The sequence below is a fragment of the Bos grunniens genome, chromosome 3, assembly GCF_055505025.1.
Source record: "Bos grunniens cultivar Pamir isolate PY7600 chromosome 3, Bosgru_T2T1.0, whole genome shotgun sequence".
Classification (NCBI taxonomy): Eukaryota; Metazoa; Chordata; class Mammalia; order Artiodactyla; family Bovidae; genus Bos; species Bos grunniens.
Genome location: NC_141167.1, coordinates 98,058,598 through 98,074,978, shown reverse-complemented (window position 1 = coordinate 98,074,978; position 16,381 = coordinate 98,058,598). Strand labels below are relative to the sequence as shown.

General features: G+C 46.3%; 1 protein-coding gene across 3 annotated transcripts in view; it reads left to right on the top strand.

The window, feature by feature from the left end:
• Nucleotides 1–15,802, top strand: part of NOTCH2 (notch receptor 2) — a 175,103-nt gene extending 159,301 nt beyond the window's left edge. For all 3 annotated transcript variants that reach the window (XM_086392157.1, XM_086392158.1, XM_086392160.1), the window contains 11 exons: nt 1,001–1,113; nt 1,996–2,501; nt 3,852–4,199; nt 5,073–5,215; nt 5,415–5,625; nt 6,065–6,161; nt 7,254–7,422; nt 8,242–8,543; nt 9,346–9,493; nt 10,156–10,253; nt 11,186–15,802. In XM_086392157.1, the coding sequence (XP_086248283.1) occupies nt 1,001–1,113; nt 1,996–2,501; nt 3,852–4,199; nt 5,073–5,215; nt 5,415–5,625; nt 6,065–6,161; nt 7,254–7,422; nt 8,242–8,543; nt 9,346–9,493; nt 10,156–10,253; nt 11,186–12,574 (3,524 nt within the window). In that variant the 3' untranslated portion in view covers nt 12,575–15,802. The remainder of the gene's footprint in view (nt 1–1,000; nt 1,114–1,995; nt 2,502–3,851; nt 4,200–5,072; nt 5,216–5,414; nt 5,626–6,064; nt 6,162–7,253; nt 7,423–8,241; nt 8,544–9,345; nt 9,494–10,155; nt 10,254–11,185) is intronic.
• Nucleotides 15,803–16,381: the final 579 nt, after the last annotated feature.

Sequence of the window (16,381 nt, the reverse complement as noted above, 5' to 3'; positions counted from 1 at the left end):
CTGAGGGTTTTTTTGTATGATTGTTTTAAATTTTTATTGGAATATAATTGCTTTGTAATGTTGTGTTAGTTTCTACTAACACAGCTGTGCAGGTAACCCTAACATAAGCTGTGTTTTAAAACAATGCCAATAAGGTTACAGAAAGGCTGGACATTATTGAAAACAGATGTCACTGATTAAAATTAATATAAACTGCAAATCAACATTTTTAAAAATTAATTTATTTTAATTGGAGGCTAATTACTTTACAATATTGTGGTGGTTTTTGCCATTCATTAACATGAATTAGCCACGGGTGTACATGTGTCCCCCTGTCCCAAAAGTTTTTCCTTTTAATTTTTATTACAGTATAGTTGGTTTACAATGTTGTGTTACTTTCTGCTGTACAGCAAAGTGAGTCAGTTATACACATTTATCAATCCACTCTATTTTAGATTATTTCCCCATGTAGGTCATCGCAGACTATGAGTTAAGTTCCTTGTGCCATACAGTAGGTTCTTAGTAGTTATCGGTTTTATCTATAGTAGCGTGTATATGTTAATCACTGTTTTAGATGTATTGGCCTGGTGTAGCCTGTCTTATCAAGTAGACAGTGTTAACAAAATGCAGTGGATTTTTGCTAAATGTTTTTGACTTATGAAAGCTAAAGTGCCTTCAAAAAAAGCTTAGGTGTCATTTTCTTTTTCTTTTTTTTTTGAGGGGTTAGTCATTTTTTGTACACATCTTGTTTTGTGAGTCGGTTCAGTCGTGTGCCATCTGCACTTATTACTGTAGACAAGACAGATGAGGGAACTGTCCTGAGTGAGTGATGGGCCAAGGATGTTGGGATCTAGCATGTGCCTTCCTCATCCTCTCATGTCCCCTTAGGCTTAGAACTCAATTCTCACACCTCTTGCTCCCTCTCTAATCCTTTGACTAGCTCACATCCCAGTAGTATCCTGTTCAATAACGTGAGTTACTGCTTTCACTTTTAAAACCCCCTTTCATTTTCTACTCTGAGGTCGTCACTGTGAAACGTTCGTCGACGTGTGTCCCCAGATGCCTTGCCTGAACGGAGGCACTTGTGCTGTGGCCAGCAACATGCCCGATGGTTTCATCTGTCGTTGTCCCCCGGTGAGTGCCACAGTGCCTACTGAATTCCATATAGCCTGAGACAGGGCCGAGAGGAAACCTGGCATTTCCGAGCTCTGTGGGGAGCTTTCTTGGTGGGGGCGTTTCTTAATGTTAGCCTCTTTAGGAGAAAGTGCTTCCGTTTTCCATTTAGAACTATTAAAATACTCCCAGAAACAGTGAGCTCCCTGGTCTGTGACTGTCAATCCTCAGAGGCACTAAGGGCAGTGGATATTCCCTTGGGAACAGGGCTAGTGTATTTGGCTTCTGGGTCTTGTCCTGGAGGGTAGTCTTGCTGCCCAGACTGGGACAGAGTTTTTGGAAATGCTACTCTGCTCACATCCCTCGACAGCAGTTATTTGGGAACAGACTGCTTCTTCAACTAGAAGGAAGTCTTAACGTTAGCCATTTGCTGTGCAAACACTTTTGCTCCTGCCAGAGGCTAAAAGCTTCCTAACAGATGAGCAGAGGGATATCAAAAGGAAACCTGTCCAGTAACCTTGGCCTGGACTGAGGGAGACGTTCAAGAACGAGATGACATAGGAAAGTCTTTTAGACATCTAATCCTCTGAAGTGAGTTTTTTCCCCTGTAAAGTCACTGTATGAGTGATCTACTGATGATTTGGAAAGGTGCTAATAGGTTTGGGGTCACCTTATCCTAATGTGAACTCTGGACTTCATTTCTAGAAGCAAGCTCTTAGAGTAAAAAAGTTGACTTGAAGAAGTCTCTTCCTAGAACTCGGTCCAGGAAGCTACCTGGAGGCATCTTAGCCAAGAGTCTAGTCTTTACCTCCCTAGAGGTGTGGCGGTGAGGGGGCCCGAGGGAGAATGGGCCCTGCCCTCACGAGTCACCTGCCATCCTCATTTGTTCACTGATTCCCACAGGGCTTCTCTGGGGCACGGTGCCAGAGCAGCTGCGGACAGGTGAAGTGCAGGAGAGGGGAGCAGTGTGTGCACACGGCCTCGGGCCCCCGCTGCTTCTGCCCCAACCCCCAGGACTGCGACTCGGGCTGCGCCAGTAGCCCCTGCCAGCACGGGGGGAGCTGCTACCCTCAGCGCCAGCCTCCTTACTACTCGTGCCAGTGTGCCCCGCCGTTCCGGGGCAGCCACTGTGAACTCTACACCGCCCCCACCAGCACCCCTCCTGCCACCTGCCTGAGCCAGTATTGTGCTGACAAAGCTCGGGACGGCATCTGTGATGACGTGTGCAACAGCCATGCCTGCCAGTGGGATGGGGGGGACTGTTCCCTCACCATGGAGGACCCCTGGGCCAATTGCTCCTCCCCGCTGCCCTGCTGGGAGTACATCAACAACCAGTGCGACGAGCTGTGCAACACGGCCGAGTGCCTGTTTGACAACTTTGAATGCCAGAAGAGTAGCAAGACATGCAAGTAAGCGCCCAGGGTCCCCAGAACTGAGGGGCAGTGCTGTCACTAACACACCTCGGTCTCTTGTTCTTTTGCTGCTAACCGCTCCAGTGCTTCGGCCCAAGCCGCCTCTGCCTTCTGGACTGGCACCAGTTGCCCTCTTCTTCCTGGTGCCATCCTGCCCCATCACACACTACCCTGTGCTCTCCCTTGCTGACCGAGGGGCAGAAACGCTCACTGCACAGCCACTCTCTGCCTGTCTCTGCTTCCTCGCCTGCTGCTGCCACAGGTTCCCAGGGGAAGTGACTTTTGGAAGTGTTACCCACTGTCAGGCAGCCTCTCACATAATCTGCCTGCAGCATGGTTGCAAAGGTCTGTACCCATCTCTGTTCATCCCGTGTCTTTCCCTAAGACTGGGTTTCCCCTCCAGATTCATTGGGAAGCATCTGCTAGATTAGTCAGCCTAACCCTCCTGGTCTTCACTGCTGCAATTATAGGGGGCTTTGTGGGTTACATAATAGCTTTCCATTTAGTCATCCCATTTGGTTCAACCCTGATTAATTCTCAACAACCTTGTGAGGCATAGGTGTTGTTAATGGCCTTTAACAGATCAGGGAAGGGAGACTTGGGAGGTTCAAGAACTTGCCAGAGCAGGTATAGCTCCTCCTGACTCCTGATCTCCTCACTGAGCTAGAGTGGCAAGTTGGACTGGGTGGTGTAACCATCAAGGGATGGGAGTGAGGAGGGAGAAGGGGAGAGTGGAAATCCAACGATTTTTGCATCAACAGGCTTTGGGAGTCAATTTCCATTTCCCAATGTTTGAAAGATGCTGTACAAATTAGATCTGGTATCCTGTGTGGGACACCCTTCTTGCCACCTACCTTCCACAGTGAAGATTCAGTCTTGATTAGAGAAGAAATGGGCCATATCAAGTGGGCCAAAGGTCAACTGTACAGCATCTCTTGTTGGTATGGGGTTACTTTCCAGTTTCTGGAAGCACTCTCTAGAGTCTTGTTTTACTGCTGGAAACCCAGAGGCAATGGATATAAAAATAAAGGAAACATGAACCAGGTAGATTTTTGTTTCAGATTTGTTTACAAATCTGATTTAACATGATGACAAGCTGCCTAGGGGCCCATGAGTTTAGTGAGTAGTTTCGTTTCTCATTCAGAGAGCACTCACTGAGATGCTAAGGTGTGTAGACTGTATATACTCTAAGAAGTCAGGCACAGAGAGTCCAAGAAGGCTTCAGAGGACATTCAGGATCTAATCTGAGTCGTAGAAGATGGGTAGGAAAATCCACATTAGTTCCAAGTGGAAAACAAATAGAGTTCCACTGTGATCTTACCATATTCTCTGCCTCCCTCTGCCTAGATATGACAAATACTGTGCAGACCACTACGAAGACAACCATTGTGACCAGGGTTGCAACAGTGAGGAGTGTGGCTGGGATGGGCTGGACTGTGCTGCTGACCGGCCAGAAAACCTGGCAGAGGGCACCCTGGTCATCGTGGTGCTGATGCCACCTGAACAGCTGCTCCAGGATGCCCGCAGATTCTTGCGGGCACTGGGCACCCTGCTCCACACCAACCTCCGCATCAAACGGGATGCCCAGGGGGAACTCATGGTCTACCCCTATTATGGTGGGAAGTCAGCTGCCATGAAGAAGCAGAGACTGACACGCAGGTCCCTTCCTGGAGATGAAGAACAGGAAGTGGCTGGGTAGGTGTTTAGTTTCTGGACTTCTCAAAGCTTAATTTTATCAGGCTGAGCACTTTGATACACAAATATCATAACTGCAACTGGACCTATAAAGATGAAAGGTCAGAAAACAAAACAGTCAACCGAGTAACCCAAGCCTGTAATCCCAGTCTTTACGGTTAGTGCTAAAGGTTTGCCTTGATCTTGGAATCCTGAAAAGTGGGCTGAAGCAAGTCAAGTGGCAGGGTGTCAGAACGGGCTCCTCATGTGCTAGAATCTCTAACCATTTGCCAGAGTTGGCGTAAATCCTTCTAGTGATGACTCCTCTTTGTATTAATCCTGGGCTTCTTTTCAAGGCGCTTCATTTCTGTCTCTTTGACAAGGGTGATGTTCTGCATATATCATGTCATCCACACTCAGGATTTTTTGGTATCGCACAAGGTTCAGCTGGCTAGCTAGCTCGAGTACAGATGCAGAGAGAAAGGAGAGTAAGGAACAAAAAGCAAAAGGCAGGGGTGTGTTTTTAGAGTAGCTGTATGTACCGTTGAGTACACCGGAAGGGGGAAGGGGTAGAAGCAGCCCACCAAAGGCAACTTCACCCCATTTTCTCAATTTGTCTTATGTTGCCTAAAAGTCAGAAGACTTAGATGCAGCCAAACCAAGGACATGAAAGGGTTAGTCACTCAGTCGTGTCCGACTCTTTGTGACCTCATGGACTGTAGCCCACCCTAAGTGAGAATTAGTGTTTAGGATGTAAACCAGATCTTAATTTCCGGGATCTTCCTGGAGACAGCATCCCAGAGGTAGAGAGCCCGAGGCTGAGGGTGAGGAAGCGGGTCTACCTCAGATTCCTGGGTTGACATTTTCTTGCCATTTCTCCTTGGCTCCCCTCAGCTCTCAGGTATTTCTGGAGATTGACAACCGCCAGTGTATTCAAGACTCAGACCAGTGCTTTAAGAACACAGACGCAGCCGCAGCTCTTCTGGCTTCTCACGCCATCCAGGGGACCCTGTCGTACCCACTTGTGTCTGTCGTCAGTGAGTAGCTCTAAAATTAAGGGGAAAGTGTGCTGAGGAGTGTCACTTGCAGGCAGAGAGAACGGGGCACAGCTTCCAGCGTGCAGCGCTCTGTTCCTCAGGGCTAGTGAGCTCAAAGTTGTTCTCTGAAGGAGTTTAGTGGGAATATTGAGAGGTGGATGTTTTATTCATCACTTTCTCTATCTCTCTGCACTTTCAGGTGAATCTCTGACCCCAAAACGCACTCAGCTTCTCTATCTGCTTGCTGTTGCCGTTGTCATTATCTTGTTTATTATCCTGCTGGGGGTTATCATGGCAAAACGAAAGCGCAAGCATGGCTCCCTCTGGCTGCCTGAAGGTTTCACCCTTCGCCGTGACTCCAGCAACCACAAACGTCGTGAGCCAGTGGGCCAGGATGCTGTGGGACTCAAGTAAGAGTTTGTCAATAAGCTACTATTCACAGTAATAACAAGTACGGATAAGTGGAAAATCAGATCTTGTTGAATCATGATTTTAAATTCAGAGCTCTGGCCATGCCGTGCTACTATACTTGACCGTGATACTGAATGCCTGCTTGTGGCTATAAAATAAGAGTCTGGATGCTTCAGTTCTGTACATTTTATCACAGGGATGCTCAGCTTCTGTGATGAGACACGCCTTTGTCTTAAGCTCTTGCTTAGTGGGAAAGGAACTGATATTTACTCAGACAATGGGATGTAATATTGCCCATTTTTCCCCCAGGTCAAGGCCCCTGAAAGTCTGACTGTAGCCATGAGAGTGTGTGATGGCAGAAAAATTATGAAAATTTCTATGTTCTTTTATGATATAACCCTGCTCTTATTTTATACCTTCATGATTCTGTCACGTCAGAAATCTTTCAGTGCAAGTCTCAGAGGCGAACCTAATTGGTTCTGGAACAAGTGAACACTGGGTCGATGATGAAGGGCCGCAGCCTAAGAAAGCCAAGGTAAGCTGGCCGTGGTAGAAGCACCGTTATTAGCCGTTGTCTGCTCATATTTCACATTTTTGTCCTTCGGTATCTAGAGTATCATGAATGGGAGAGAAGGGTGGTAGTCTGTACATGTTGCCCAGGCCTTGGCTATCCTAGGTTGTTTCAAAAATCAGGAATATTTAGGTCATTGATGGCCTTGGGTTACTATGTAAGTTTTTCAGAAAGAACTCTTTAAAAATAATAAAACAAACATGCTTCCTTCCTCAAATGTCAGGTTGATGGTATTTGAATAAGGACTATTGTGTGTAAACACCAGTTTCTTTCATGGCCAGATCTCTCCCTTGTTCTCTCTGGATACTTCAAGGGAAGGTGGAGTGAGTTAGTGGAGGAAAGCCAGTGATCACTGAGTTTGGAGGCTTTAAATCTTGATCCCTGGAAACAAAAGCCATATAGCAGTAAGAGGTACATTGGGCTGAGTCTGACATGAAAAAGGAGACCATTCACCCATAGACGTACGTGGCTGGGGTATGCATGTATCCCATGGATATTCTGAATAAATGCTTGAGGAAAACAGGCATGATGGTTAAGAAAATTACTACAGTCAGGACTGGATTCAAGTCCCAAACTCTGGCACATTATTTAACCTCTTTATATTTACTTATCCCTACTTTGTAAGATAGGGAAAATAATAATGATTCCTTCAATACGGGTGAATTGCCTTACCTGTTTTCTATCACATACTGAATATTCCATAAAGGTCAGCTGCTTTTAAAAGTATAATAATTATTCAGCAAATACTTGCTGAATGCTGGCTCTGTGCTGGGCACTGGGGTGGATACAGGGGACAGGGAGGCAACCTTGAACAAGGCTTGCTCCCTGTCCTGAGGAGCCTTTCAGGTAGCATTGGGAACTGCCATGCAATGCTGTGTAAGTACCTAACACAATGCTTAGTTAAGGAGAGTGAGCAGCGTGTGTTCTTTAGGACCAATAAGAGGAATTAAAGTCTGCTCTCTACTTGAAGGGTAGCTAGAAGTTAGTCAGTCAGAGAATTGGGAGAGATCCTGGGGGCGTGCCAGAGTGATCAGGAGAGTTGTCCTCTTCTTTCAGGCTGAAGATGAGGCTTTGCTCTCAGAAGAAGATGACCCCATCGATCGGCGTCCGTGGACACAGCAGCACCTGGAAGCTGCAGACATCCGTAGGACACCATCGCTGGCTCTCACCCCTCCACAGGCAGAGCAGGAGGTGGACGTGCTGGATGTGAACGTCCGCGGTCCAGGTTAGTGCCTGCAAGCCTTCTCTCTGCACTGCGCTATGCCCACCCCCTGGTTCTACCTTACCCCTGTGTTTGCCCCACTCAATGATCGAGGAAATCAGACTGGAAATCAGCTTGAGGAAATGAATGTCTAAGGAAAACAGGCTTGCAGAAATTATGAATTTGTATGAGAAAAGAGGCAGGATTTCATTTTGTTTCACCTTCTGCATGCATACATGCTAAGTTGCTTCAGTCGTGTCTGCCTCTTTGCGACCCCATGGTCTGTAGGCTGCCAGGCTCCTCTGTCCATGGAATTCTCCAGGCAAGAATACTGGAGTAAGTTGCCATGCCCTCCTCCAGGGGATCTTCCTGACCGAGGGATCAAACCCACCTCTCCTGCATTGCAGGCAGATTCTTTACCATTGAACCACCAGGGAAGCCATCACATAATGCATGTTCAGCAACAAAAAGGCTGATTATTTGGGATAGATTTTAGTGGGGTAAAAAAATAATATCCCAAAGCAGAGGAATAGAGAATTTGTTTAATTCGTACCTTAGTGTATATAGTTTATTAATACTGGATATTTTAAAATGTTGTCCAATTTTAAAAAAGCATAGCACTTAGAAACTTGAACAGAAAAGCTTGTTTAACTTAGAGACTAGCTCCTCTTTACAGAAAGGATACTATCAAGGAAAAATCAATTGCCACTTATCACAAGAAGCACAGGGTTTTTTCCGAAAAGAATAATTTTCTTCAAATTGAGCTCTTCCAGCAATAGGGTTAAGTGAACATGAATGTCCTTCCCCTCCTTAAATACTATTTGGAATTTCCCTTTCCTCCAGATGGGTGCACCCCACTGATGCTGGCTTCTCTCCGAGGAGGCAGCTCAGACATGAGTGATGAAGATGAAGATGCAGAGGACTCTTCCGCCAACATCATCACGGACCTAGTCTACCAGGGTGCCAGCCTCCAAGCACAGACAGACCGGACGGGTGAGATGGCCCTGCATCTCGCAGCCCGGTACTCAAGGGCAGATGCTGCCAAGCGTCTCCTGGATGCAGGTGCAGATGCCAATGCCCAGGACAACATGGGCCGCTGCCCTCTCCATGCTGCAGTGGCTGCTGATGCCCAAGGTGTCTTCCAGGTAAAGATCATGTAAAGAGTTGATACCTAATGAATCTAGAATATTTTCCCTTCATTAAGACATGTAATAACCCATTACATTTGTTCAGTGATTCTTTGAGAGGATAAGGCAGATGATAAAGTCATGCTTGCTGGATAGGAAGCAGGAAAGGGAAGCAGGCAGACAGAGCTGACCATATACAGCCAGCTCATAGTAAAGCAGATAACACCAGTCTTCTGATTGTTCATCAGTGCTTTGTTTTTTGTGTGTTTGTTTTGTTTTTGAGGAGGCAAAACACCTCCCAAATGAAAAGATCAGGTGCATGACACCTGCCTCCGACTAGTATCTGTCAGCCTCTCCCTCTAGATTTATCTGACTGTATGGACTTCCAGCTGCTCATTGGTGGTTTTCCTGACATGAGTTCACAGTGCACACCTGATGCCCTATTATTTTAGCCTTAAGAGGAAATTGAAAGTATTCTATATCATCTTAACTGGTACACCACAATTGAGGTTGTGGTATTTTTCCACATTCCCTCTTTTTTCTTTAGAAAGCAGAAGTACATTAATTTACAAAGCCATTGTAGAGCTTGGGTACCTGTTTGTTTGTATATTCATTCATCCTATTCCTTTATTCATTCATTCAACAGATATTAGTTGACTGACCCTAGGAGAACCTGGACACGAAGATAGCAAAACATTCCCTGCCCTCCAGGAACTTACAGTATAGCCTCAACTCTGATGCTCTTATGTCTGTCTTGTCTTAGCTTCATTATTTTTTTGTATGAAGCTGACTCTCTTTTCTGTACTTTCTCATATTCTAGATACTGATCCGCAACCGAGTAACTGATCTAGATGCAAGGATGAATGATGGCACTACACCCCTGATCCTGGCTGCCCGCCTGGCAGTGGAGGGAATGGTGGCAGAACTGATCAACTGCCAAGCAGATGTGAATGCAGTGGATGACCATGGTAGGGATGAGAAGCAGGGATTCAGACTCCTACCTGCAAAGCAGGCCTCTGAGGAAAGAATTATTGCAAGGTCCTTAAAGAGCTGTCTCAGATCCGAATCCACTGAAGATTCGTTCATTCATTCCTTCTTCCTTTTGCAATATTGAGTTCAGAGATCTGAGACAGTGCGAAGTCCATAGATGAAGTTGGGAATGGATTTTTAGTGAGAGTTCTTGGATCTAAGACCAGGTCTATGCGAGTTTTCCTGCATAGGTTCCTGGGTATACCACTCTTGTTATGAGGATATGAGAGCTGACTTCATGGAAGGGGTAGGGTGGTGAGATATTCTAACTATATATCCTGGCATGTAATAAATAAGCAGGTTATTGTCTTCAGCATGTGACAGGCTAGATTTTGCCACACGAAGGATGTGGTACCATAGACAGATGATCCTTTTACTTAGAGGTCTTCTGAAAGCTAGGCAGCCTGTACCAAAGTGTTTCTAGAATAGGGGAAAATGAAGATAATCTTTGGTTTTTCCTGTGGGCCCCCAGAGAAAACTGGCTTCCAGCTGTTGTCTGAGAAGTTCAAGGTTTCCTTGTACAAGTCATAACACTTCCCGATGGGAGAGGTAGGACATGACCTCTTACTCTGTCTGCTTATAAAAATGTTTTTTCCTGCAGGAAAATCTGCCCTTCACTGGGCAGCTGCTGTGAATAATGTGGAGGCAACCCTTTTGCTGTTGAAAAATGGGGCCAACCGAGACATGCAGGACAACAAGGTACAATCTGGGCTCTGAGCTGGGGGGCAGGTACAGCAGTGCCTCGGGTTATGTGTGAGGCCATTCCTTTTCTCCTGTAGCTGCTCGGTGATAAGGATAGACAAAGATGGAAGCAGATTTGGCCAGAAATGGGTCCAGAGTGCCTGAGTGCTTGCACTGGGCTTATCCAGTGAGATGTCAGGGTTGACCCTTAGCCTGCTCAGTCTGCACCAGGCTCTTCTTTGATAACTTTGGTAACCTTTTCTGCCTTTCTCTTCTTTGACGTTTCCCTTTCTCCTGGTCTTTGTTCTATTCACACACACACTTCCTTTCTTTTCACTTGTTTGTTCTTATTTGTTTTCCTGATGCTCCACGTCCTCCACCCCTGCCCCGTTCTTGGGCTCCATGATGTTTTCCTGCTTCCTCTGACTTCTGTGTCATGCTTCCCTCTCTTGCTCACCTTACCTTCTCTTGTTCATTTCCTCTTTTCCATTATTTTGTTCTTTGTCTCAGATGTTTTGTCTTTCACTTTCCTTTATTTTTCTCAGTTCTCTACATGCTTGAGGTTCTTCCCTTCATACCTTTATTTCTGATACTCCTTTTAGAGCCCAATTTTGATAAGCTCAGTGCTCTTGCAGGTGAATTTATGGCTCAGGCACATGCTTTATTTCACACTTTCCCCACTAAGAAGACGTAGCCCTCAGTAGGGCAAAGCTGGCTCTTGGGGAGAAGTAAAATAATTTTTCTTTATGTATAAATTACAGATAGCCATTCAGTACATAGGTAGGTGCACACTTCTTATCTGTGGTATTAAAATTTCATGTGGGAAGGCAGTTAGGAAAAAATGTCTAAAGGAGTGATAACAAAAAGATTGAGAAACATGGCTGTATTCTCAGGAGTGTTATTAAAACGCACTCTGCATGGGCTTTTTCTTTCTTTCTTTTTTTCTGTAGGAGGAGACACCCCTGTTTCTTGCTGCCCGGGAGGGGAGCTATGAAGCAGCCAAGATCCTGTTAGACCATTTTGCCAATCGGGACATCACAGACCACATGGATCGCCTTCCCCGGGACGTGGCCCGGGACCGCATGCACCATGACATCGTGCGCCTGCTGGACGAGTACAACGTGACCCCCAGCCCTCCCGGCACAGTGCTGACTTCTGCGCTCTCACCCGTCATCTGTGGGCCCAACAGACCTTTTCTCAGTTTGAAGCATACCCCAATGGGCAAGAAGTCTAGACGGCCTAACACCAAGAGTACCGTGCCCACTAGCCTCCCTAACCTTGCCAAGGAGGCCAAGGATGCCAAGGGGAACAGGAGGAAGAAGTCTCTGAGTGACAAGGGCCAGCTGTCTGAGAGCTCAGTGACTCTGTCCCCCGTCGATTCCCTAGAATCTCCGCACACATATGTTTCTGACACCACCTCCTCTCCAATGATCACATCCCCCGGAATCTTACAGGCCTCCCCCAACCCCATGCTGGCCACTGCCGCCCCCACTGCCCCAGTCCATGCACAGCATGCACTGTCTTTCTCTAACCTTCATGAGATGCAGCCCTTGGCTCATGGGGCCAACACTGTGCTTCCCTCAGTGAGCCAGCTGCTGTCTCACCGCCACATTGTGCCCCCGGGCAGCAGCACCGCAGGGAGCTTGGGTAGGCTGCATTCAGTCACTGTCCCGGCCGACTGGATGAACCGCGTGGAGATGAATGAGAGCCAGTACAACGAGATGTTCGGTATGGTCCTGGCTCCAGCTGAGGGCACCCACCCTGGCATAGCTCCCCAGAGCAGGCCGCCCGAAGGGAAGCATTTAACCACCCCACGAGAGCCCTTGCCCCCCATTGTGACTTTCCAGCTAATCCCCAAAGGCAGCATTGCCCAACCAACTGGGGCTGCCCAGCCTCCGTCCAACTGCCCTCCAGCTGTTGCAGGCACCCTGCCCACCATGTATCAGATTCCAGAAATGGCTCGCTTGCCCAGTATGGCTTTTCCCACTGCCATGATGCCCCAGCAGGATGGGCAGGTTGCTCAGACCATTCTCCCAGCCTATCACGCCTTCCCAGCGTCCGTGGGCAAGTATCCCACACCCCCATCACAGCATAGCTATGCCTCCTCCACCGCTGCTGAGAGAACGCCCAGTCACAGTGGTCACCTCCAGGGTGAGCACCCCTACCTGACACCGTCCCCAGAGTCTCCTGACCAGTGGTCAAGTTCATCACCCCACTCTGCTTCTGACTGGTCAGATGTGACCACCAGCCCCACTCCTGGGGGTGCTGGAGGAGGTCAGCGGGGACCTGGGACACACATGTCTGAGCCACCACGCAGCAACATGCAGGTCTATGCATGAAAGAGTCTGCCTCCAGCCTAGACACAGACTCCTCTTGTAAATGCTGCTGAGGAACAAATGAAGGTCATCCGGGAAAGAAATGAAGAAATCTCTGGAACCAGCTTCTGGAGGCAGGAGAGAGGAGAGGCTCTTATCTTGTAGATAACCTGAAGAAGCAAGTTAATTAGCTTCACTGAGCATCTGCAGGGTTTGGGGAACATGGATGGGACAAGGCTCCTTGTAATCTCTTGCCCGTCAAGTCCCCAAGTTCACTGAACTACAAGATAAATACAAGACTTGGGACCACATTTCCTCTCTTCAATACAGAGAATAAGATGGATGCCTGTTGTAGACATTCTTGCAGCCTGGAGTGCATTTTTCAGCCTTGGGGGCTTCTGCCATATCCATGAGAAGATTCTGCGGTCGATTCCTGCTGGGAGTTGTGCCCTGGAATTCTGCCAGATGTGACCTGTCTCCTGTTCTCATCCTTGGAAAATTCTTTTGACTTCATTTGGTGCTTTAATTGTGCACCTCTCTGTGGCTGGAACCCCACCTGCCTGTTCCAGGGCAGAACCTTTGTGCTTTGAATCATGCCTGTGCTGGAGGCACCTGCAGCCTCCCTTTTCCCTCCTGTTTTCCCAGTGTCCCCAGGAACCTCACAGGGTTTACCTTTATGGTCTCAGCAGACACTTTTCAAGTATGTTTCTTTAGAAAATGGACATAGTCCTTTCTCCTACATATCATTCCTAAAAGAAGAAGGGGAGCAAAATATTTTTCTTTGAACCCATTTAGGGGACCAGGACCCCTTTCAAGAAGCTGCGCCTAAATTCTCTTGCCTACATGCTGGGTTCCTACAGACCTTACCAGGAAGAAGAGTAAGCATCTTCTTTTTTTCCATGTGTCCGCCTAGTAAGTGTGAAGGTTTTATCCTTGGCGGTGTAGCTAATATGACCCCTTTAAAAAAGCAAAACCCAAACAGACCAAGGTTTGGAATGTTGGAATGACCAAGAGAGCCAAGAGATACGCTAACTCAGGCAAGAAGTGATTACCCACTAACCAGTCCCTGCCAAGCATTCTGTTGACTGCCAGCATCAAACACGTTGTTAGAGGTGTTAGAACCCTTGGCCTGCTTCACTCACACATCCAGCAGATGGAGATTGTTGTAGTTATTGAGCCTTCAAACGACATTCCCTTGCCATTTAGAACTGAACTTTAGTCTGCTCAAGGGCCTCCTCCCCAACCCCCATGACAGTCATCTTCCCCTGGTCAGGTGGTCGCAGTCTCTACTTCCTGACATTCCTTCTGATCCCAGGCCCCTTTCACCTATCTTCCTGCCACACTTCGTGGTCTGATTACTTGTGCACCCAGTAGGTCCTCACTGAACACCTGGGTTTTCTGTGTTCAAGGGTGGGAACTAGAATGCTGGCCTAGTTTCTGTGGCCAAAGCCAGTCTTATAAGAAGGTTGGAAAGGGAGGAATTATGAGGTAGCCTTTGCTATTTTTTGCTCCCAGTTCCTTTTATTTCAGGTGGTCATGAGATTCCCCATTAGGCAACTAACATAGACACTTATCAGGGATATTTTCCTCTCATAGAGTCACCTTCTAGATGATAATGGACAAGAATAGACTTACTGTCTTGTCATCTTCATGTTCAGAGTGTGATTGCATCTCACCCACGTCTGCTTCCTGTATTTGTGGTCTTGGTAACTCTTTTGACCCTCTATCAAGGACATGCATTCTATCCAACACTAGAAAGAGGAGAAAAGTAGTTTTCTTCCTCTTCTCCCTGAGTTAGCTAACAACTGGTTCTGTCTCCACACTGTCCCTTCTGCCTGGTGCTATGATATCATGACAATGGAAAATCAGTTCTTCTGGGAGCATCTTGTAGATATTAATAGGTGGTCTGCCCACTCCGTGTTGGCTTCAATGATAGTTTTCCTTACTGCCTTGCCTGAGTTCTTCCCATTTACCAGATTTATCTGTCTGTGGCTTCATATGGAAACCATATGTGTCTGTTAGCATGGAAGTCTACAAAGAGTTTTTCTAGTCCTGCCCAAGTTCACTGAACTAAAATATAATTCATTTTCCCTGATACAAGCAGATTAGTTTTTCATTCTGTATTGTATTCTCTCATGTGGCAACTCTACCAACCCCTTTCATAGTGTGAAGCATTTTGTCATTCTGAATGGTGATTCCTTATCCTTGGACCTATTCGTTGATTCACAGATGGGGAGGACGCCTCTCCATGGACCACTGTGGACCTCACCACACTTACACTTCTCTGTCATCCCATTCCGGCCCCTCTTCTTCACAGTGTCAGCTCTGATCTAGCAGCTTGATCCCTTATAGCCTCCTCCGTCTGTAAGCACATTGTGGGCCTAACTTGCTTGCTCCTCTTTGGGATCCTTTGGGTTTTGCAGAAATAAATATGAAAGCTGCCATTACAAACAACAGGTTTCAGTGATAAGGAAGAAGACACTGCCTTTCAAGCATTTATCAGTCACTTAGATTGTGAAGAACCTGTGAGTTGTATTGAGTAAAAGAGAAAATAAGATGAGGAATGACTTTCTCAACTGGGTTCTGAAGTGGAGACTTAAGTTTGTATGGGAAACATCTTTTTTGACAGGTCTATGTCACCCTCTTTGCCCCTCACATTCTTATCTTTATAAATTCTTCCTTTGAGTCATGTTCTGTCTGCCTTTGGGGATATATTTTTTATTTGTTTGTTTCTTTTGTATTAAGCATCATTTTCTGATTTACATGTTGGTAAGGGAGAGAAAGGTTTGAGGGAAAGAGAGAGTGAGAGTTAAAGATTTTATGTAAGCAATCAGCTATAATGCACAAGTCCATTCTCTCATCATTATTAAGTTTGCTAGTTCATAATTCTTGCATAAAAGAGAACCAAAGGTGTAATATTCCATTGGCAAGTGGTTTGGGGATTTTGGCCTTAACTAATATACTGAATGTACGGTGACTGAGAGGACAAGTGTATATGCCCAGAGGCTCCCACTCGTAACTGTTTGGTACTGTGGCTTCTTACTTGTGTACATTTCTCTTAAAAGTGATATGATATCTGTTTGTATGAGAAACCCAATAACCAATAAAATGACTGCATATTCCTAACTATTCATGGTAAGGAAAATGCACAATTTGTTTTTAATTTTCAAAGTTTCATTCTAAAAGTAGTTATGACAAAATTTATATGGAAGCATTTTTATCACAAAATAAAAAATTACATGTCAAGCTCAACAGACATTGCAGTTTTTATTTTCCATTCTTCATCCCTACTTTGCAATGATTTAACTCATGATGTCATAATTTGCTGAGAGAGAAAACCTTTTCTTTTCATTCTGAATCCCATATAGCCTAGCACTAGTCTTTTTTTCTTTCTCCAAGTAGTAGTAGTTCAGTCACTCAGTTGTGTCTGACTCTTTGACCCATAGACTGCAGCACACCAGACCTCCCTGTCCATCACCAACTCCCAGAGCTTGCTCAAACGAATGTCCATCGAGCCGGTAACGCCATCCAACCATCCCATCCTCTGTCGTCCCCTTCGCCTCCTGCCTTCAGTCTTTCCCAGCATCAGAGTCTTTTCTAATGAGTCAGTTCTTCGCATCAGGTGGCCAAAGGATTGGAGTTTCAGCTTCAGCGTCAGTCCTTCCAATGAGTATTCAGGACTCATTTCCTTTAGGATTGACTGGTCTGATCTCCTTGCAGTCCAATGGACTCAAGAGTCTTCTCTAACACCACAGTTAAAAGCATCAATTCTTTAGTGCTCAGCTTTCTTTATAGTCCAACTCTCACATCCATACATGACTACTGGAAAAA